The sequence below is a fragment of the Myotis nattereri genome (assembly GCF_964212035.1).
Source record: "Myotis nattereri genome assembly, chromosome: 12".
Taxonomy (NCBI): Eukaryota; Metazoa; Chordata; class Mammalia; order Chiroptera; family Vespertilionidae; genus Myotis; species Myotis nattereri.
In genome coordinates, this window is record NC_138087.1 from 45,244,898 (window position 1) to 45,268,736 (window position 23,839).

The 23,839-nt window shown below is 37.1% G+C and overlaps 1 protein-coding gene across 2 annotated transcripts in view; it reads left to right on the forward strand.

The window, feature by feature from the left end:
• The window catches only part of VPS13A (vacuolar protein sorting 13 homolog A), a 193,649-nt gene that overhangs the window by 122,005 nt on the left and 47,805 nt on the right, over window positions 1–23,839 (forward strand). For both annotated transcript variants that reach the window (XM_081103070.1, XM_081103071.1), the window contains exons 46-54: window positions 2,808–2,911; window positions 6,910–7,192; window positions 10,169–10,564; window positions 10,828–10,932; window positions 12,091–12,237; window positions 16,562–16,690; window positions 17,064–17,197; window positions 17,646–17,775; window positions 20,489–20,721. In XM_081103070.1, the coding sequence (XP_080959196.1) occupies window positions 2,808–2,911; window positions 6,910–7,192; window positions 10,169–10,564; window positions 10,828–10,932; window positions 12,091–12,237; window positions 16,562–16,690; window positions 17,064–17,197; window positions 17,646–17,775; window positions 20,489–20,721 (1,661 nt within the window). The remainder of the gene's footprint in view (window positions 1–2,807; window positions 2,912–6,909; window positions 7,193–10,168; window positions 10,565–10,827; window positions 10,933–12,090; window positions 12,238–16,561; window positions 16,691–17,063; window positions 17,198–17,645; window positions 17,776–20,488; window positions 20,722–23,839) is intronic.

Genomic DNA, 23,839 nt, shown 5'->3' on the forward strand with positions numbered 1-23,839 from the left:
TTATAATGGTCTTTATTATCCAGAAATGAGTGAGATCATGTGGTATTTTTCCTTCATTGACTGGCTTATTTCACTTAGCATAATGCTCTCCAGTTCCATCCATGCTGTTGCAAATGGTAAGAGTTCCTTCTTTTTTACAGCAGCATAGTATTCCATCGTGTAGATGTACCACAGTTTTCTAATCCATTCATCTACTGATGGGCACTTGGGCTGTTTCCAGATCTTAGCTATGGTGAATTGTGCTGCTATGAACATAGGGGTGCATATATCCTTTCTGTTTGGTGTTTCCGGTTTCTTGGGATATATTCCTAAAAGTGGGATCACAGGGTCAAATGGGAGTTCCATTTTTAGTTTTTTGATGAAACTCCATACTGTCTTCCATAGTGGCTGCACCAGTCTGCATTCCCAACCAGCAGTGCACAAGTGTTCCTTTTTCTCCACATCCTCTCTAGCACTTGTCGTTTGTTGAATTGTTGATGATAGCCATTCTGACAGGTGTGAGATGGTACCTCATTGTTGTTTTGATTTGCATCTCTTGGATGATTAGCAACTTTGAGCATGTTTTCATATGTCTCTTGGCTTTCTGAATGTCCTCTTTTAAAAGGTGTCTATTTAGGTCCTTTGCCCATTTTTTGATTGGATTATTTATCTTCCTTTTGTTGAGTTGTATGAGTTCCCTATAAATGTTGGAGGTTAAACCCTTATCAGTGATAGCATTGGCAAATATGTTTCCCACGTAGTGGGTTTTCTTGTTGTTTTGTTGATGGTTTCTTTTGCTGTGCAGAAGCTTTTTATTTTGATGTAGTCCCATTTGTTTATTTTCTCTTTAGTTTCCAATGCCCTAGGAGCTGTATCGGTGAAGAAATATGAGAAGGATATCCGACTGCTGGTTTAGGCCCGAACCTTAGGATCGGGCCTAAACCAGCAGTCGGACATCCCCCAAGGGGTTCTGGATTGGAGAGGTTGCAGGCTGGGCTGAGGGGACTCCTGGCCTCCCCCCCCCCCCCATGCACAAATTTCATGCATCGGGCCTCTAGTAGTTATATAAATGTTGTAATGTCCTTGTCTACTAATTCTATCATGTGTATTATATCTGATTTGTTTCCTTTTTATTTATTTTTAAAATATATTTTTATTTACTTCAGAGAGGAAGGGAGAGGGAGAGAGACAGAGAGAGAGAGAGAGAAACATCAATGATGAGAGAGAATCATCCATCGGCTGCCTTCTGCACACCCCACATTGGGGACTGAGCCTACAACCTGGGCATGTGTCCTGACCAGGAATTGAACCATGACCTCCTGGTTCATAGGTTGATGCTCAACCACTGAGCCACTCCAGCTGGGCTGTTTCCTTTTATTAATATTTATTTCATTAACATTTATATGTATCTATTAATTTTTATTGGATACCTAAAATTGTGAATTTTACCTTGCTTGAAATATATTTCTTTTTGTATTCTTGAACTTTATTCTCCAATATAGATATGTTACTTGGAAGGTGATCTTCTCAGTCCTTATTTTTAAACTTTTTAGGTGGGATTCAAGCAGCCTTTTAGCTCAGGGCTAATTTTGTACCATTAGCAAGTCACTGCAACTAATACCTTCTGTACTAAACAAGGTCATTTGAAGAAAAAAATGACAAAAAAAGATTTTTAAAGTTGATAAAAAGTATATATATCCATACATCCAAACAACTTTGGTTGGTGAGAAAAGAAACTATGTGTCAGCACCAGAAATTGTTCTGCCTGCCCTTTTTAGGTAAATCTTTACCAAGCCTTAGATTCCCGAGATTTAAGAGTGTGCCCTACTCTCAAGACTTCAGTTCAGTACTGATTAGCACATTCACAGGAGTAAACTATCTAAGGCAGGGGTGGGGCACACCTGGCCCACCGGCCATATAAGGCCTGCAAAATCATTTGGTCTGGGCCTGCCAAGGCATTAGGGGTGAGTTTAATTAAATGTGCGACCAAATACAGCAGGCTAATTTTTAAGTTGATAATTTTGTATGGCCTGCGAACGATGTTATAAATATCCAAATGGCCCTTGGCTGAAACAAGGTTCCCTCCTATACCTTAGATAGTTTACTTAGCTCTGTTTGACTTCTCCTTTCTTATACAATAGCTTCAAAACTATCCAGGCAGCAAGATGGAGCAGTTTTAGGGATTTTCTTGCTGGATTTTATTTATATTTTTATTTTCTCTGCTGCTGTCTAACCAGTGTCTGAAAATCATTGTTTAGTTTTTAGGTTGAGAAGGTATATCTGATCCCTATTATTCCATTATGGCTGAAAGCATAAATTCCTTTTCTTTCATTTATGATTTATAATTAACTGTTTTAAAAGATGACTGTTGGGTTGTCCTTGTTGATTTTTAAAATTTCATTAAGTAGTTAAACATTAATTTTAAGTTTTATATAGGTATTATTTTTAGAAATCAAAATGTATTTCTATTTGTGACTAGGTGAAGCAAACAATAGATGTAGAAATAAAATATAGTGAATTTAAGACTCCATTTAATCTTAGTTTTCAGTATGATTTTTTTAAATTAGAGGATATTAGTAAAATATAGAAGGATAAGAAATTATTCTTAATAACCTGTTTGTTTTTATCTATCTAAAGGTAAATATAACTGTTTGTAGGTATATTTTATATTTTTAGGATAATAATTACATGTTTACTTCTTTTCTTAATTATGTAAGCAAGGTAAATATTGCTTTGATCTTTTGTTGGGGTGTTTATGTGAAATATATTTTAAATATCTTTAGTTTATTAGATTAATGATACTAAATATTATTATTTTTCTTTCCTAGATTAGAAATCATTTCTCAATCCCACTTTCTGTTTATGAAGGGAATACTTTATTGGGAATGGCTTCACCTGGAAATGAATTTAACATACCATTAGCATCTTACCGGTGATTCTTTTTATCTACTTGTTTGCTCTACGTCTCATAGAGTTTTTAGTTTCTGATTTGGTAGGGATAGCTATCTTTAAATTATCAAACTTTCATCAAATCTTTCCTGTTACTATCTGACCCTATGTGACTTATATAAGTTTCAGGGCACTTAGGAGTGTTTTTAAAGGAAATATTATTTATTTATTTTATACCATATAAATTATTTATGCTTTACCAGTAAATTAAATTATTACATGCTTGCAATATAGCCATTATAACCATAATCTTCTATGGGGTGGGCAAAAGTAGGCTTACAATTTTGAGAATGCAAAATACAGAGTTCATTCTTACATTATTACTTATTAATTATTGTATTATTTTTCATATGAACAACTATAAACCTACTTTTGCCCCACTTTGTATATTCACAACTTTAAAAAAAAATATCTAATTGTGTATAATTGGTGGTTTCTGGATTTACATATACTGTTATGAAGTGATTTTTACTTTTTAAAGGTTTCTAATAAACTTTGGAATTCCTTTAGAAAACAAAATATTGCACATTTATCTGTTGATTATTTTAGAATTTTAATCAGTTTTAAATATTTAAAGTAACTTGACTAAACTTGATGTAAAATCTTATATTAAGAAAGGATATATTGGCATATCTTATTAGATATGCAGTATAAATTTTACTTGAGTGAATAAAGCATACTTATAAAATGTACCTATTCGTTAACTATTTGCCATTGTTCAGTGAAAGGGGGTTTGGTTTTTCAAAGATAAGTTAAAGAAAAATTGCATCTAAATACAATGGTGAGACATTCAAGGCAGCGCTTACCCACGAATTCCCTGCTGTTACGCTGTAATAAAGTCTGGTTGATCGCCTTTAAAAAAAAAAAAGAAAGGATATATTAAAATTATAACAGAATACTAATGATGGGCTAGTTTCGTAGTTATAGGTTTAATATCATAACAAACAAGTATTATTGTTCAGAATATTTAATTTGGAATTGAAAATTTAAAGCAAGGAAAAATTGAGATTTTGGAAAACAAATCCTTCCTCAGAATAAGCATCATGGTTGTCTAAGGTGCTATTCAGAACACATACTAGACATGGACACTTAGACCTATGCTACAGAAGAACGGAGACAAAATTACAAACAGTGTTTAAATATCCCCTCCGTCTGTTCATCCTGACCCATGCCCAGGAGTTCAAGACTGGATCACTAATGTTTAGAAGACAGTCTAGCAGTTTTAGACACATATTATCAAGTATTAGACCTGCTCACTCTAATAAACGTTCTATTGTCCTTCTGACCATAATGAGTATTATATTACTTAATTTGAACTTGCTGAGGGAAAAAAATTATATATTATTCAGAGAACAACAATAAAATAATTTATAGTACCTGACCATGTTCTAGAGAGGATTATAGGTAGATTACAAGACTTAAGATAACATGTAAGGTATGTTTAAAAATTTCTATGAAGAACCTCAAATTCATTTTGTTTTTGGATAATAAATATTAATGGCACTATGTTTTATTTTTAATAAATTAGTATTATATTTTGTGACTATTTGTAGAAAAATTAAGCCATTAGATATCTTTATACTTTTTTGTTTAAAGCTAAATATTAATTTGTTACATGGAAGTTATTCAATATTTACTAGAATCATTAATAACTAACCAGCTTGGATTTCACATTAGGTACTCTCCTATTCCAATGCTTAGACATGGGTATACTTACATTTAAGATATGAGCTCTTAAATTAACAAATAGCTATCTTTAATTGTAGAATTTACAGATACTTATCCTTAAATTTAATTCATTTAACAATTATTTATCAAGTCTTTTTGTGTATACGACACTGCTGTAGGATAACAAGATGAATTGGCTTGGCTATTCCCCTTGGGTGATTGATATATTATGTAAATACAGAGGTAGAAAATGATGGGTTGTAGAGAGTAACAGAAAGACTTATTGTTTCAGAAAACTATGAAAAACAAAGAAGAGATTACCTAGATGAATTATAGGTAAAATATAATAATGTGGAGATTAGTGGAGAAGGACAATCTTTTTTAAAAATATATTTTATTGATTTTTTACAGAGAGGAAGGGAGAGGGATAGAGAGTTAGAAACATTGATGAGAGAGAAACATCGATCAGCTGCTTCCTGTACACCTCCTACCAGGGATGTGCCCGCAACCAAGGTACATGCCCTTGACCGGAACCAAACCTGGGACCTTTCAGTCTGCAGGACAGCGCTCTATCCGCTGAGCCAGACGTCAGGGTGAGAAGGACAACCTTAAGTGCAAGGAATTACATGAACAAAGATAAGGAGACATGAAAACAAAGGCTTTGTATAGGTCTATAAAGAATAGTTGGGATATGATTGGAGTGTAGTGTGCAAGTTGGAAGATTAAATTTGAAAGAGAGTTTTAAGTTCACATTGAGGTAGTTGCTCCTTCATTTTCTTGCACCCATTTATATACATTTTATCTCCATCTGTAATGTAATCTGTTTCTTCCTTTCCCTCTAAGAACATTTGGTGTTCTTCCAATGTAAAATCATTCACTTCTCATCCAGAACCTCTTGCCACTGAACATCTTTCTCTCATGTTTTCTCTTCATTTATTTCTTAGACTTTTCTTTAAACTTTCATATTTCTCTACTTTAAGTGTTTTCTTCAGAACAAAGATTTTTGGGAAAATTGTCACTTCTGCAGAATACTCTGCAGCCACCCTAGAAAAAGTTATGTGTGTAGGGGAGAAGGAAGTGTCTAATATTATTTCAGAGTCCAGGGTGCCAGTAGTTGGAAGTTCCTGGAAAAGAACACAAAGAAGTGGATATGGAGGGCTCAGAATTTAGTCTAGCAAGTTTAGGGCACCATTAGACATCATTACAGAAATATGTGTAGATATTAAGAATTTTAGGACTGAAGCTTAACCCTTTGCAGTCCCATTTTATTTTTGGAATTCAAACAGTCTGGTCCAGATTGATTGACGGGATTGAATGTTGAACCGGTTTGCGGTGTGGACCTCAGCCTCGACGTTGGACCTGCTCCTAGCGCCTGGTCTGTCGAGTCAGCCTTGATGTTGGACCAAAAAGGGTTAAGAAAATAATTAGGTCTAGAGATAGTACTGACAGTTGTTCATCTGTAAGGAACAATGTCACCATAATTGATTAGTTTTACAAGTACAAAAACATTTCTTAAGTATTTATACGTGGACACAGCTTAGGTTTAAAAAATTGTTAAACCTAAAATGTACCTTAAATGTAAACAAAGACAGAGATATTTAAATTTGTGAATTAATCATATGTGATGCCTATTGATTTTGTCACTATCTTCTTGTAACCACTTCTGCAACTATGCCCAACATTTTAATAAAATTAAGTATCTATTGATAGCTTTAACTGGTGATTTTTTCAATAGAAATAATTTTTTAGTTCATGAAATCATTCATGACATTTACTTCCTATTAGGACCACATATCCAGGAAAGACAACTTCTTTAAGTTAAATGTACAAGTCAAAGATAGTTATATATGTTTGCTTTACATATGTGACCTATATGATTATGTATTTTCTGTAAGAAACCAGTTATCTTGTAAACATACTTTTTACAATTTATTTTTTAATTACAGTTGACGTATATTAGTTTCATGTATACAACATAGTGATTAGACACTTATATACCTTACAAAGTGATCACTCTAGTAAATTTAGAACCCATATGACACAATATATGGTTAATTGTAAACACACATTTAAGATAGTAAGTTTATAAGATAAATATTATTTTAAAAGCTAAATAACTATTAATTTCCTGAAAGTTAAGATGAAGATATTTATCTATTGTCTATCTTACCTATTTCTAAGAAGGTGAAAATATAAAAATATATTAAAATAGTATGGAGGGAGATGATTTCATTGTTCTAAAGCTATAATCATATAATTTAATATGTTTTCTTTTAAAGGATTTCAACACATCTTTTTTAATGTTTTATGCAGATCACTCCTTTTTCTGAAGCCAGAAGATGAGGACTATCAAATGTGTGAAGCAATTGACTTTGAAGAAATTATAAAAAATGAAGGCTCTTTTCTAAAGAGGGAATGTAGACCTATAAACCCGTCTAAGAAACCATTTATTGTTAATATTGTCCCAGAAAAAGATAATTTGACATCTCTGTCAGTATATTCAGAAGATGGTTGGGACTTACCATACATAATGCATTTGTGGCCACCTATCCTACTCCGAAATCTTCTTCCTTACAAACTTGTTTATTATATAGAGGTATTCTGGAATTTTATTAAATATCTTTGTGTCTATGGTTTTGGTACTGGGGATAGGTAATACTATTTGGTAATACTCAAATGGAAAATAAATGTTTAATCATGCTGTGTAAGAATAGGATTTAAAAAATATTTTCCATTGATTCACCTTTGAAATTTGACTACTAAGTTGAATATAAATTACCTACACAAGTGTGATATGTCATTTAGAAAATAGAGATGATAGAAATTGCCTACACTCACATCACCTGAAGGTAGCTCTTCAGATTAAAACATTGTAGTTTTAGAATATATATTTTTCTATATTTTCTAAGCATGTACATTTCATATGTCATACATTTAAAATATGGATTCTAACTTTTGAAACAAGTATGAGAATTAGTATTAAATAATATTTAAGTACTAGACTTAAGTGGAAAAATGCTGCTACATTATATTATTCTGATAATAGGTCTCTAAAAGAATTTTATGCCCTATAATGATGCTTTTTCTTTTAAATATTTTGTTTTAATAAATTATGTCTGATTTCATCAGGATTTTAATATTACATTTGCCATGCCTATCAAATATAAGAAATTTCTTCATTGTAATTTATTAATTATTGTTTTGGTCATAGTGTATTAATTATTATTGGGATTTACTATATACACTTCTTAGATAATTTTTTTGGGGGGTGAAGTTATGGTTTAAGAATATCTGTTTTTCTTTATATTTGGCAGCTGTTCTAGTGGTTAAGAATTTGCACTTTGCTGTCAGGTAGATCAGAGATTTAATCCTAGCTCTATTACTTACTAACTTTAGGCAAGTTATATTGTCTTTCTGAATTATTTATCCTAATTTATGAAAGGGGATAGTAATAAATATTGCATGATTGGGATATGGGGAAATCAAACTAGATGATATATATATAAAGGATTTAGCACAGTGCCTTGTAGGTACATGATTGCTATTCATTTACCTCTCTAACAGCACCACCACTACTATTCTATTTTGTGGATATTAACATGCCAGGTGTCAATAACTTAAATTACTTTTACTTTAACTAATTTAAAATCTTAAGATGAAGAGATTCCTGTGTTATAACAACAGGAAGGAACCAAGTTAGAGATGTTAGACAATCTGGTGAATTATCCAGGCATACTATCTATCTATGTTCCATTCTCATAGGACTTTTAATTTGATGCTTTTAGGGATCACATTCTGTTTGCTAGCTCCCAATGGATATGACCAATTTTTAGAAAGACAGGTTAGCTGTGGTATGAAGAAGGGATTAAAGGAGACAAGAGCAGTTAGGAGACTTAAAGTGAGAGGACACAGTGGCAGGAACTAAGGTAATGAAAGTGGGGGTGAAGAGAAATGAATGTTTTTGAGAGATGCATAAGATATAATACTATAAACAACTAGAGGCCCGGTGCATGAATTCGTGCATGGGTGGGGTCCAGCTGGCCCACCCTGATGGGGCCGATCAGGCCAGGCCAGCTGGGACGAGGAGCCATAGGCAGTTGGCAGGCTGGTCCCGCCCCCGATTGGGGGGCGGGGGGACAAAATCAGGGATGGGGCCAGCCAAGGGGAGGGGCTCCGAGAGGTTGGAAGGCCGACCCTGCTCCCTGGTTGAATTCTGGTCAAGCTCCCAGTTGAGGGGACAATTTGCATATTACCCTTTTATTATCTACTAGAGGCCTGATGCACAAAATTCATGCACAGATGGGGGGGGGAGTCCCTCTGCCCAGCCTGCACCCTCTCCAATCCGGGACCCCTCTCGCAGTCTGGAACCACTGGCTCCTAACTGCTCACCTACCTGCCTGCTTGATGTCCCCTGCTGGCCTGATTGCCCCTAACTGCCTAACTGCTCTCCCTTCCTGGCCCCCTAACTGCCTAACTGCTCTCAGCTGCTGGCCTGATCCCCCTAACTGCCTAACTGCTCTCCCCTCCTGGCCTGATCCCCCTAACTGCCTGCTACCTTCTCCCTTCTTCCGCAGTGCTGGCCTTCTCCCTTCTGTCTACTCGCGCGGTGCTGGCCTTCTCCCTTCCCCCATGGTGCCAACCTTCTCACCTCCTCCCTTCTCCCGTGACACCACCTTCTCCTTCTGCCTTCTCCCTTCTCCCTTCTACGGTGCCTTCTCCCATGGCCTCTGCAAAAGGGACCATGGTGCTGGATCGGCCCTCACAGCTGCCATGGCTACCGGCCCTCGGCCTTGCAGCCACTGTGGCTTTGTCTGGAAGGGCCTCTGAAAGACCTCTGCTCTAATTAGCATACTACCCTTTTATTAGTATAGATAATAATAAAAGCATAATATGCTAATTAGATGGGACAGCTGAACGACTTTTCAGACAAAGCCTGGGCTGCGAGGCTTGAAGCAAGCTGCTGCAGCTGCGAAGGCCAAACCCCTTGCACAAATTTCATGCATTGGGCCTCTAATATAGGATAATTGGAAATGGGTGATGAAGGATTGTTAACAATCAAGAATGGGACTTATTTTGGATTATCATCTCTTTTCTCATGCATTTTTCATTTTTTTTTAGTTTTCAAAACTAAAATGACTAATGGATAAGATTTCATCACTTCTCATGCATTTTCCATCATTTTTTAGCTTTCAAAACTAAAATTACTAATGGATAAGATTTTTAAAATGTTTTACTAGTTATATGCATTATAATGTTTACTAGTTCCATTAGAGTTTTACATTATATTACTTAGTTTTATCCTAACAATAGTCCTTTGAAGTTGATCATTTAGACCATTTTTGAAATACGATAACTCATATCTCGAATAATTTACCCACAGACTTGGAGGAAATGTGAAAGTTTATATAGCAGGCAGAGTTAGAACTTGAATATAAGTCTTCTAACTTGTTCAGACAGAAGTATGTTTCAAAAGCAGTTCGTATAACATTTGAAATCCTTAAATAGAATTTTTGGCATATTTATCTGAGACATTAAAAAATTTACTATATTTACTATATTTTGTTTATTACAGGGGAATGAACATAGAGTTTTTACTCTAAATGAAGGTTCTTCTGCCCATATTTGTACCGTACAATTGGATAAAGCAATACTACATTTAAAATTACTTGACTATCTTAATCAAGATTGGAAAAGTGAATATCATATAAAACCTAATCAACAAGATATTAGTTTCATCAGTTTTACCTGTGTTACAGAAATAGAAAAGACTGATTTAGATATTGCTATCCATGTGACTTATAATCCTGGCCAGACAGTTGTGGCATTTCATAGCCCTTACTGGATGGTCAATAAAACTGGTCGAATGTTACAGTATAAAGCAGATGGAATTCATCGAAAGCATCCACCTAATTATAAAATGCCAGTTCTCTTTTCTTTTCAGCCAAAGCACTTTTTTAATAACAATAAGGTACGTAAAGTTTTTTAACTTTTTTTTTTTTAGCTATTTATCACTCCTTTTTAGATTTTAGAATATTAAAGAATAAAATAATATGAAACAGGTAGAAATAACATTTGTTAAATATTTGAGGTTATAAAGATTAGAATTTTGTGTTGGGAAATGTTTAGTGCATTAACAGTACAATATTTATGCTAAAAAGCAAAATGTATAAATTTAGGTTGGAATTTTTAAAGGTACTTATGTTGTAATATCTTTGAAATATTTTTTCCTAGGTTCAGCTTATGATAACTGATAGTGAATTATCAGATCAGTTTTCAATTGATACTGTTGGTAGTCATGGAGCTGTTAAATGTAAAGGCATGAAAATGGAATATCAAGTGAGTTCATTCTCTGCTCATCAAGAAATTTTTATTTAAACTGTGTCTATTGACTACTTAATTTTTAAGGATGTTATGATCTACACTAATAAAAGAGAAAAATGGTAATTGGCGTACGGCGATACCTTTTTCATTGGCTAATCAGGGCTATATGCAAATTAACTGCCAACTAAGATTGGCAGTTAACTGCCAACAAGATGGCGGCTAATTTGCATATGTAGGCACAATGCAGGGAGGCGAAAGGGAAAGCAGGAAGAAGCCCCCTGCCACTGACAGTGATCTGAAACCCAGGGGGGAGCTAAGAGCTGGGGGGCAGGGCAAAGGCGGCCCTGGGGCCGCCTTTGCCCTGCCTCCCAGCCATGATCAGAGAATCAGGCGCCTTTGCCACCCTGGCCAGTGATAGCAGGAAGTAGGGGTGGAGCCAGTGATGGGAGCTGGGCACGGTCGAAGCTGGCAGTCCCAGGAGCTAGGGGTCCCTTGCCTGGGCCTAAAGCAGAGCCCACGATCGCGGTGCCCCCCGCTGCCACTGCAGGTCCCCGCTGCTTGGGCCGGATGCCTAGGCCAGAGGCGTTAGGCCTGGGCAGGGGCGGAGCCTGCAACCGCGGGGAGCTGGGGGTCCCCTGCCCAGGCCTGACACCTCTGCCGGAGGCCTCAGGCCTGGTCAAGGGGCCGATCTGGTGATTGGTGACCGGAGGGTGATGAGGGTCAACTCCTCTGGTTGAGGCATCAGGCCTGGGTGGGGGGGCGGAGCGGGGATTGGGGGGATATGATGGTCCCCTTGCCCAGGCCTGAAACCTGGGTCAGAGGCGTCAGGCTTAGGCGGGGGGTGGAGCAAGCGATCAGAGGGAGATGGGGGTCCCCTGCCCAGGCATGATTCCTGGGCCAGAGGCCTCAGGCCTGGGCGGGGGCCAGAGCCAGTGATCGGGGGGAAATGGGGGTCCCCTGTCCAAGTCTGACACCTCTGGCGGAGGCGTCAGGCCTGGGCAAGGGGCCGATCAGGCGATCGGAGGGTGATGGGGGTCAACGCCTGAGGGCTCCCAGTATGTGAGAGGGGGCAGGCTGGGCTGAGGGACACTCTCCCCCCCCCCCTCACACCCAGTGCACGAATTTCGTACACCGGGCCCCTAGTAATGTAATAAATAATATGTTTTTCCTTAGGTTGGTGTCATTATAGACCTCAGCAGTTTTAACATTACCAGAATTGTGACATTTACCCCTTTTTATATGATCGAAAACAAAAGCAAGTATCATATATCAGTGGCTGAAGAGGGGAGTGATAAGTGGCTCTCTCTCGATTTGGAGCAGGTGGGTAGATGGATTTCAATAATATAGCTCTTAGGAATTTCATTTTTCCTGGAAGTTAGATTAACTGAAATTACTATGTAATGTTTTATCTTTCCATTCCCCCAATTTTATTTGTTTCATAATCATTTATTGAGTATTTGTACCAAGCCCTAGATATTTAATTACTAAAATTCAGAACTTGCCATCGAGAAATACATTTCTTGGTAAGGAAAGTAAACATTTAGCAATTACTAACCAAATGGAGTCAAATAGAGCAGTAGAAGACTAGATAAGGTATTAATGCAGGAAAGAGAAGGAAATAATTTATTCTCTTCAGGAAGCTGTTAAGACTGCCTTTAAAGACTAGATTAAGCCAGTTATTTTAAGAAGGTGGTAGTGACTTAGGAGTAAAATATTTCTTTTACTCCATCTTTAGTTGTTAAACCTCTACATAAGAGCTGTCTGAAGGACTGCCAGAGGGTGATAGAATATTTTACTTTTGAAGAAATTTTATTCAAATATGTTAGGATTATAAGAGAAGTGTTTGCTATTTTTATTCATTATTCTATCTTGCTTTTAAGCCATCCTTCTTGAGTCATTTGGTTGAGCTACTTCCTTTAGAATTTGCTTTAGTGCTGGTTCTGGAGGAAAGTACCATCAGTGGGTGTTTACCCATAAAGTTTTTATCATCATCTTTCTTTTATGATGCCTTTTCTTGATAATTTTATTTTTTCTCAGCCACTGTTTTTTGGCTTTCATTTTTGTTGAAAATTTGGCTGTGGTTCTGTCATTTCTTTGGAGGTCATCTTTCTTTTCTCCTTAGCTGCCTTCAGTCTTCTCTTTGTGTTTGATATTTTGCAGTCATACTATTTGTCTACATGTGGGTTCCTTTTATATATCCTGCCTCATATGCCTTACTGCTAGATCTGTGGGGTAATGATTTTTCATACTTCCTATAAAATTTGCAACTATTGTCTCTTTAAGTATTCTCCTGTTCATCCATTTTCTCCTTCTGAGCCTTTAATCAGACATACCCTAGACTTTCATATTCTATTTTCTCTGTCTCTTAATATCTTTTTTTTCTATCTGTATAACTTTCTGTGCTACAATCTGGATAAATTCTACATATATTTTCCATAATTTTTTACTTTTACTATGTCTAAACTGTTATTTAAACCCTCACCTGAGTTTTTTATTTGTATTTCTCATTCCCAGAAGCTCCACTTTTTTCGAGTCTGCCTGTTAATTCATTCTTTTAGCAAATACTTATTGTGTACTCCTATGTGCCTTGCGATAGTTACATTTGCTAATGAAACCACAAGTCCCAGTCTTTGTATAGTTTATATTTTAATGGAGTTGTAGGGAAACAGTAAATGAATAATACCATGATCAATTAGTAAAATATATAATATGTTTAAAGGTGACGGGGGAATAGAAATAAGACAGGTAAAGGAGTATTAAGAGTTATAATGAATACCCTGGCTGGTGTGCTCAGTGGTTAGAAAATCACCCAATGGACCAAGGTTCTTGGGTTCAATTCCCAGTCAATGGCATGTACCTGGGTTGTAGGTTTCATCCCTACCCTACCTTGGGACAGGTATGAGAGGCAACCAATCTATGTGTCTCTCTCGCATTGATTATTTTCTCCCTCTCTCTTTTTCTATCTCCTTTACCTTCCCTCCCTTCCACTCTCTCTAAAAAAAAAAAAAAAAAATTAGTGGAAAAAAATATTCTCAGGTGAGGATTAAAAATAAAGTCACAGCGAAAAGGGGTGAGCTATAATTTTGCATAAGGTGGTCAAGGCTAGGATTTATTGAGGTCACATTTAAAAGACTTGGAGGAATTGTGAGAATTAGCAATAGTCAGAAACTCAGCTGAGCTGGCGCTAAGCAGCCAGGTATTGGAGTAGCTGATTAAGACAACAAACCAAAATGAACATAGTCAAACCTTTAATCAGTCGCTTACTGAGATTGTATAAGCAAGAAGCTAAACTGGAGAAAGCCCCAACTCCCCTGTTCCATTTTTCCTAGGGAACAGCATTGGTCAGGCAGGAGTCAGGTAGATCAGCAAGACACTAGGGTTGTGTCACAATCGGAGGAGCCCTGAACAAAAGGCTTTTACAGTTTTATGGACCTGGAAGATGGGGGTGAACAAGGGGAAAGGCTCGGAGTGGAAAAATCCTGAATACTGAGTCAGAATAGAGAATATGTCTTCAGGATTCCCCTTCTCACCTTGATAAAGAGGTTTTGCATAGGTTCCTGAGGAAGGCCTATGCCAAGGGCACTACAAAAAAAGCCTCTGAATAAAGGTGCCTGGGGTAGGAATGCAGATATGTGTAAGAGCTTGGCTGGAGGTAGGGCTGAGTCCTTGACAATGCAGTAAGCTGGCTGTGCACCTGGTCTGGTGTGGGAGGACAGCTTTTTCCTGTGAGGCCTGCCATAAAAAAAAAAAAAATCACCTTTGTCATTAACTATATTCTGACCTGAAAATTACACGTAGCTTTTTAGCCAGGAGCTGGCCACTTCAGCAATGTGGGTATCTGGAAAAGAGCATTAGTGACAGAAGGATCAGCCAGGGTAGGTGCCCCAAGGTTGGAGAATATTTGGCATGTTTGAGGGAAAGCGAAGTGGCCAGTAGTACTGGAAGAAGGAAAGGTAGCAGAGGACAAGGTATAACAGTGATAAAGGGTAATTGTGCAGAACTTTCTGAGCCATTGCAAGGATTTATCTTTTGCTCTGAGTGAAATGGAGAACTGTTGGAGGGTTTTGAATAGTTAAACATAGTATGCTTTCAATAAATATTTGTTAAATAAATATAGTATTTATTCTTGTAAATGTTTCGTGTGGGTTCTTGGCTTGTTGGATATAGAACTGTCTATGTATCTAATTGCAGAGATTAAAGCGGCAGCTTTGTTTTGCTTTATAGGTTTTCTAGGTATAACTTTTTCCATACTTTTATTTACAGTAGTTCTATGTCTCGATTTGTGTGTCTATTGCCAGTAACATTATTGGGTTTTGTCTTTTTAAAAACACATTCTATAGCCCATGTCTTTCGACAGTTAGTTTATATTTATATTAATTTTGATTACAACTGCATAACAATTTTTTTTTAAAGAGAGATCTTGTCTTATTTTCAATTTCCCCTTTCTTAAGATATCTTTTCTTTGCTAGTTTAAAAGTCTTATATTTTAATTTTGGCTTATAGTGGCCAACCTTACCATAAGATTTATACTCATGATTATTACCTATATAGATTTGTTTAGCTTATCTATAGCTCTGTTTTCCCACTACAAAAGACAAGTACTTTCCTACTTTCTCTAGTCTCAAGAGGTGGAGCATACAATATTTTTAAAAGATATGCAGCATATCTTTTTAAGCATAAAAACATTTTTTAAGGCAAGGCTACCAGAAGGTAGCAGGCTAGGGAAGTTCAGAGAGCACATCAGTGCCTCATGGGAAGTAGACTTGGATTAGCATTGCTGCTCTTTTAATTCTTCCAGGTAAGTGTCTGCTAGGTTGCAGGAAATCCTGAGGGGCACCTTTTAAGCCTCTTACAGCCTTAACCATGTTCCATCTAGTTCTGTTAATCACCTTTTATGGTTGAATAAAACAGACTCTAACAGGTCAGTTCTGCTACATTTTCCCAGGTCATGTGATAATCAGATATCACACATGAACAGTCTCACTGAGATACGTGACGTCTCCTGTCTGGCTGGGGCTTACAGACAGTTTGCATCTCCATTCCTCTCCGTGTAGTTCTTTTTGTTTCCAGCTCCTGCTAATCCAGTCTTCTTTCTGGGTACACTGACTGTCTCCTATTCTTTCAGTTTGGTTTTCAAATCACCGATATCCAGGTAGTTTTTAATTTTTTGAGCCTGTTTCCTGTTCTGAACTTTGAATATATCTTTTACTTTTGTACCCTTGTTTGACGTCCCCGAGTCAACATTTGGGTGTACTTGACTGCTTAATTACCAAGGGTTGCCCACAACTGACTATGATTTTCAGTTACTGATCACTTGCTTCTTCCCTTGTGCTCTCTGCTCAGCTTGTTGATTTTTCAAACCCTTCTCTAGATCTGGACCACATTAAAATTTCTGTTTATCATAGCTTTTCAGCTTACTGTCCATTACTGCTTGTTTTCACACTGTCCACAAGTGGCAACCCATCTCTATGTAGGCAGTTTATAACTGTTTAGGTAAATAACCCAGTAACCAGAGCACTGTTGAAAGAGATTTATTTTTATTTTATATGTTTACTCTGATGGATTTATTAAAATGATAAAGGTCTTTATGGTACAATATATTGTAGGTTCTAAAAAAAATAAATATATGTAATATATGTTTTAGTGTATTCCCTTTTGGCCTGAGGATGCTTCAAATAAACTTCTTATTCAAGTTGAACGAAGTAGAGGCCCTCCTCAAAAGATACATTTTAACAAGCAAGAAAATTGTATTTTATTACGTCTGGATAATGAGGTAATTAATTTTGTGTGTGTGTGTGTGTGTGTGTGATGAGTTAATGTTACTAGTATTTAATTTTTTTGTATCAAATAATTTTCTCATGGTATTTTTCCCTTTCACCAAAAATGAACAAAGATTTCTTTTTTGTGAGGGAAAAAAGTACTAAAGGGAAACAATCATAAAACAATTTTGTTATACAGAGTTAGTAGAAGTGGCTAGAATATACATCTGGAATTTGACCCATCTATATATAATAATTGAGAGTATAGTTTCCCAGACATGCCATGTAAAATAAAAATATGTTATGAAAAGTTTTATTATTAAGTGTTGTTAGTTAATATTCTTTGAAAAATGATCACATTAGAGAATATTTTCTCTTTTTTTATAGCTTGGCGGTATTATAGCAGAAGTTAATTTGGCTGAGCATTCTACAGTTATTAAATTTTCAGATTATCATGATGGAGCAGCTACATTCCTATTAATAAATCACACTAAGAATGACATTATTGAATATAAGCAAAGGTAAGAAGAGGATCACAAATATAGTATCCTCTGATTTGAGCAAAGGATGAAACACTGACTTTATGATGATTTCTTTTTTTAAATTAAATATATTTTTATTGATTTCAGAGAGGAAGAGAGAGAGAAACATCAATTATGAGAGAGAATCATTGATCAGCTGCCTCCTGCACATCCCCTACTGGGGATCGAATCATGACCAAGAATCGAACCATGACCTTCTGGTTCATAGATTTATGCTCAACCACTGAGTCACACCAGCTGGGCTATTCTCATTGTTTTCTTAGAAAACCACTTTTCCATTATATAAGGAAAAACTTTAAGTCTACTGTTAATCAGAAATATTATAAATCTCAATTAATTGACTTGGAGTTACTGAACTATATTATTTTGGGTTCTTTATTCATTTTCTTACACTTAATTTAATGCCTATTTTTACTATTTGTGTAAGTTCTCTCAGTGAAATAGAAGACTCTCTCCCTCCTGGAAAAGCAGTATTTTACACATGGGCCGATCCAGTGGGCTCTAGAAAGCTGAAGTGGAGTTGTGGGAAAAGCCACGGTGAAGTAACACAAAAAGATGTATGTTTTGGGCTGATTATCATGATGTCCTCAGCAGTATTTTTTTTGTTTTTTAAAAAGTATTCTCTTTGAGCCTTACTAGTTTTAAGGCATGTTTATGTCTGCACTACTAAAATAAACTGACAAAGATTTAAAAAGTATTCAAGCTTTAACTTAACCAAAAATGTTTAAAACTTGAAGTAGTCTTATTTTGCCTACATCATTATTTGCTTCCATCCTATATAATAAAAGGGTAATATGCAAATTGACCCTAACAGCAGAATGACCAGGAATGACCAGTCACTACAATGTGCACTGACCATCAGGAGGCAGATGCTCAACGCAGAAGCTACCCCCTGGTGGTCAGTGCGCTCCCACAGGAGGAGCTCCGCTCAGCCACAAGGCAGGCTGATGGCTACAAGCACAGCAGCAGTGGCGGGAGCCTATCCCACCTCCTCAGCAGTGCTAAGGATGTCCGACTGACGGCTTAGGCCCATTCCTTTGGGGAAGTGGGCCTAAGCCATCAGTCAGACATCCTCCGGGGGCTGCTGGGCTGCCAGAGGGATGTCTGACTACCAGCTTAGGCCTGATCCCCCAAGGAGCAGGCCTAAGCTGGCAGGTGGACATCCCCCGAGGGTTCCCGGACTGCAAGAAGACACAGGCCGGGCTGAGGGGCACCCCCCCCCCTCCAGTGCACGCATTTTCATGCACTGGACCTCTAGTCCTATATAATAAATAGGTAATGTGCAAGTTGAACATCACTCCAACACACAAAGATGGCTGCCCCCATGTGGTCAAAGATGGCCGCCACCAGATGGCTGGCAGGGGAGGGCTGTTGTGGGCGATCAGGCCAACAGGGGAGAATAGTTGGGGGGGACCCAGGCTGCAGGGGAGGGCAGTTGGGAGGGACAAAGCCTGCAAGGGAGGGCATTTGGGGTGGGACCAAGCCTGCAAGGGAGGGCAGTTGGGGGTGTCCAGGCCGGCAGGGGAGGGCAGTTAGGGGCAATCGGGCTGTCAGGGAGGGCATTTAGGGGCAACCAGGCTGGCAAGGGAGGGAAGTTAGGGGTGACCGGGCCAGCAGGAAGGGCAGTTGGGGGTGACCAGGCCTGCAGGGGAAGACAGGGGCAACCAGGCTGGCAGGGGAGGGTAGTTAGGGGCAACCAGGCTGGCAGGGGAGAACAGTTAGGGGTGACCAGGCTGGCAAGGATGTGCAGTTAGGGGTGACCGGACCAGCAGGGGAGGGCAGTTAGGGGCAATCGGCCGACAGGGGAGCAGTTAGGTGTCAATCAGGCTGGCAGGGGAGTGATTAGGGGGTGATCAGGCTGGCAGGCAGAAGTGGTTAGGGGCAATCAGGGAGGCAGGCGAGCAGTTGGGAGCCAGCAGCCCTGGATTGTGAGAGGGATGTCTGACTGCCCACCAGGATCAGGCCTAAACGGGCAGTCAGACACCCCTTGAGGAGTCCCAGATTGGAGAGGGTGCAGGCTGGGCTGAGGGACACACACATACACACACACACACACACACAAATTTCATGCACCGGGCCTTTAGTTATGGTATAAAGGTAAATTGTAATTAGAGAGAGGCTTTCAGCATTCACCTCATGAACAGATATACTTTTCATTGACAGTCATCTTAGGCCATTTTCACTTCTGTGAGGAACATCTAGGGATCTACTAACTAAAGAATTTATTTCTGGTAGCAAGCTATTATTGATATGGTTTTTTATAATGATAAAGTTGTACATAAACATTTTCCAGTAATATTTTCAATGGCTTTCAGAAATTGGGGTCTTTTTAGAAATTGTTTTTAAACAATTAAAAATTAAAATTTTTTTAGTCTTTTAAAAGTCATCTTAATTTGACCCCTATTCCAACGTCTTATTTATTTGATCTGTTGGTTAGTAAATTTGCATATTTATGCCATAATGATAGTTGAATTTTATAAAGCTAAATCTGAAATCCACTATGAAATATTAGAAATACTGTATAAATATTTGAAAATAAGTTAGCTAATTGCTATATATTTTATTTTAGAAAGAATTATTAGCAACATGTTTGTTCCTAGATACTGATTTTACAGTAACAACTCCAGTTTTTAATATCAGTGGGTTATAATAAATGTGTACTGTATATTAAAATTTCTTCTTAATCAGAATATTTACTTAACTAGAAATTCATGGGTAACTGTTAATTATTAGAATTTGCTGTATTTATCTTGTCATTGAACCTCAAGACCCTGATAACAGTGCAATGCTTATATATAAAGGCTTCCTGCAGAATTACTCACCTGTGCTGAATATCCATGTTTTGTAGAGCATGCAATTGAGATGTCAGATATGTTTTATCCTATTTACTTCAGCTCTGTAAGGAAATATGAATTTCTGACTTAAAAATAAATAATGCATTGGTTAGTCTTAGGATAAAGGAGAGAAAATAATGCTTTGTGTTATTGATAAGCCTACACAGGAAGACTATTTAATTAGACTTTATCAGGATATTAATAAAAGAATAATTGATGTGTCTTCCTTGCTAATAACTTTATAGTAGTAATGGCAGAAGCAGATATCAAATTATTGTAATTATGTAAATTTCCATTGTTACACAAATATTAATTCATTTAGTTTGTTTGACCCTGTGAAGGAGGTGCCATTACTATTCTCATTTTTTAAATATTAGTTTAAATGTTCGTTGGTGCCATACTCTTAATTTTTTATTTTTTGGTGGTTTTATTTTAGGATATGATGACACCTATAAATTTGGGGAAAAAGACTATTTATTTAGTTTCATTCTTTGAAGGCTTACAACGCATTATTTTATTCACTGAAGATCCAAAGGTATTTAAAGTGACATATGAAAATGAGAAAGCAGAATTAGCAGAGCAAGAAATTGTGTTGGCATTACAAGATGTTGGAATTTCTCTCGTCAACAATTACACAAAGCAAGAAGTAGCCTATATTGGCATTACAAGGTTAGATGCATCATAATTTGGATAAATTTAAACGATCAGTTCTTTATCATCAAGAATGGTGATTGTAAAATCTGAAATAATTTAGTTTAACATCTTTGTTTTGATTAGCCATGATACTAAGATAATGTTAATTTTAAAATGCTTGTGAGATTTTTTTTGCCCTTGAGATAAAGATAAATGATAAATCAAATTCATAAATCCCTTTTTATGTTGTTCATTCTCTCATTCTCTAAAAAGTTAGATTTATTCAACTTATCAAAAGTCTACTTTCTTAACATGCCATAAAGTTATTCCACTACAATGCAGGGTATGTTGATGCTCCTTAAATAGAGGTTCAAGGAATAAAGACAATCACGTTCTAATTTCACCCTAACACTTTAAGAGCTAATAAGGTGATACTGTATTTATTATTCCCCAAATAAGTCACCACTAGTAAAACTTTGTTTTCCCTATGCCCGTAATACTCCTGTTTACAAATACTTACAGTAAAATTAATTTATGTGTATTAGTAACTAATTTGAGGGTATTACTGGATTCCAGTCTGTATAACCAGGATCTTTTAACTTAAACTAATGTACAGATATGTGTGTGTGTGTGTATGTATGTGTGTATGTATATGTATATATATATCATATATCTTTATATAAAAGATGTATAATGTATAAATGATATGTAATCCAGATTTAAATTTTTTTTTTTATAAATGCATCTAGAAATGTCCCTAACTCTTCATTGACTGGAATATATTCTAAAAGGAATATTAAAAACTATTTTCATAGAAATATGTATTCCTAAAAAATGTTTATTATTTAAACAAAAATGTCAAATAGACAACCTGTTATGGGCTATGTCCTATGCTATGGTGTGAATGCAAGTGGGAGTAACACATGGTTCCTATCTTTTTTTAAATTAAGTGAATATAAATTTTAGAAGGAATAAACAAATAGAGTACTTAAATAAAATTAAATAACTTACGTACTAAAACAGAGTGAAGTAATTTTAGAATATGGGTTGATTTTTTGTTCTGTATTTAATTCTTTTGGCAATTTTTCACTGAAATAGATTTGTTTCATTAATTCTCTCATTTTCCTAGATTGTTTCATACTCTGTCTCTTTTTAAACCCCCATTTCTTCTCTCAGCTCACTGCCTTGCATCCCATTTCACTGAGAAAATTGAAGCAATCAACAAAGAACTTTCAAAGACCCACCCCCCAATATCAATTTCCTACTCACCAGCGTTTATTACCTGTATACTATGCTGACATACTTACCCACAGTTATCATAGGTATATCATATGTGCTATTTAAACAAATTTTTCTGCTTTTGCATTATATTCTGTTCCCTTTTACTTTTTGAGACACTGATCTAGCAATTCTCTTTTTTCTTTCTCCTGTCCACAATTTCTGACTCTCTTTTGGATTGTTCTCATCAGTGTTATTTTTCTCAACTTAAATTTTATTTTCTTGATCCTACTTTCTCTGCTATCTACTGCCTATTTCTTTGCTTCCCTTTATAGCCAAACTGCCCAAAAGTGTTGTTCATGACAAAAGAGTTAAATATATTCACTACATTCAATTATTTTTTTACCCATTTTTTTCTTTAGTCACTCCCAATAGGCTTTGGCTCTCAATGTACCGTGAAAATGGTGTTACCAAGAGCACCTTAGGGATGTGTGTATTGCCAGGTCCGAAGTACAATATCCAACCCCCTTGTTGCTTAAAAGTTCATAACATTTAACACAGATTCCTTCTTTGACAGACCTCCAGGATTTCTTACCTTGATTTTTCTTTTTCTCCCAATATTCTCAGTCTCATTTGTTGGTTCCTTGTCTTCTCCATTGGGTGCCCTGGAGCTCTCAAACCTAATCCTCATCTCTGTTTCAGTTTATGATTTCAAATACCACATATAAGCCAAATTTTCTAGAAATACATCTTCAGCCAGATTTTTCTTCATGAACTCCAGGCATGTATATCCAGCTGCTTACATAAAATTTTGTACTAAAATACCTAAGAGACTATCTATCTATATAAAACCCTAATATGCAAATAAACTGACCAGTCGCTGTGATGCGCACTGACCACCAGGGGGCAGACGCTCAACACAGGAGCTGCCCTCTGGTGGTAAGTATGCTCCCACAGGGGGAGCGCCGCTCAGCCAGAAGCCGGGCACATGGCTGGTGAGGGCAGCAGCGGTGGTGGGAGCCTCTCCCACCTCTGTGGCAGTGCTAAGGGGCAGCAAGCCGAGCTGTAAGGAGCAGTGAACAGGCAGGCCTAAGCCAGCAGGCGGACATCCCCAAGGGCTCCTGGACTGCGAGAGGGTGAAGGCCAGGCTGAGGGACCTTCCTCCCCTCCTCCCCACCCAGCGTATGAATTTTGTGCATCGGGTCTCTAGTACATTTATGTTTAAAACCCATTTCCTGATATCCTACCAAGTCTGCCTCCTCATTGAAGTTAATGACAAATACATCCTTCTAGTTACTCAGGCCAAAAGTGTTGGAATCATTTTGTTTCATCTCTTTACTCACACCCCACATCTAATCCATCTAGAGCAGTGGTTCTCAACCTTCCTAATGCCGCGACCCTTTAATAAAGTTCCTCATGTTGTGGTGACCCCCAACCATAAAATTATTTTCGTTACTACTTCATAACTGTAATTTTACTACTGTTATGAATCGTAATGTAACTATCTGATATGCAGGATGTATTTAGGCGACCCCTGTGAAAGGGTCGTTTGACCTCCAAAGAGGTCGCGACCCACAGGTTGAGAACCGCTGATCTAGAGGCTATGTGCTGGCTCTACCTTCAAAACATACATAGGATCTGACCACTTTTCACTACCTCAGTGTTATCACCCTAGGCAGAGCCCTCATCATTTCTCTCCCAGCTTACTACATTAAACTCCTAATAAGTTTTTCCGCTTCTAGCCATCATTCCCTTTTTCTCTTACCCCTATCCCAGTAGTGTATTTCCAACAAAGCTTAAGTCAGATCGTGTCATTGATCTTCTCATAATCTTTCAACTGTTATTCATCTCAGAGTAAAACTCCAAGTCTTTACAATATCCTACAAGGCTTTCCCATTATTTGGCCCCTGTCTTCATCTTCTACTCTTTTATTTTT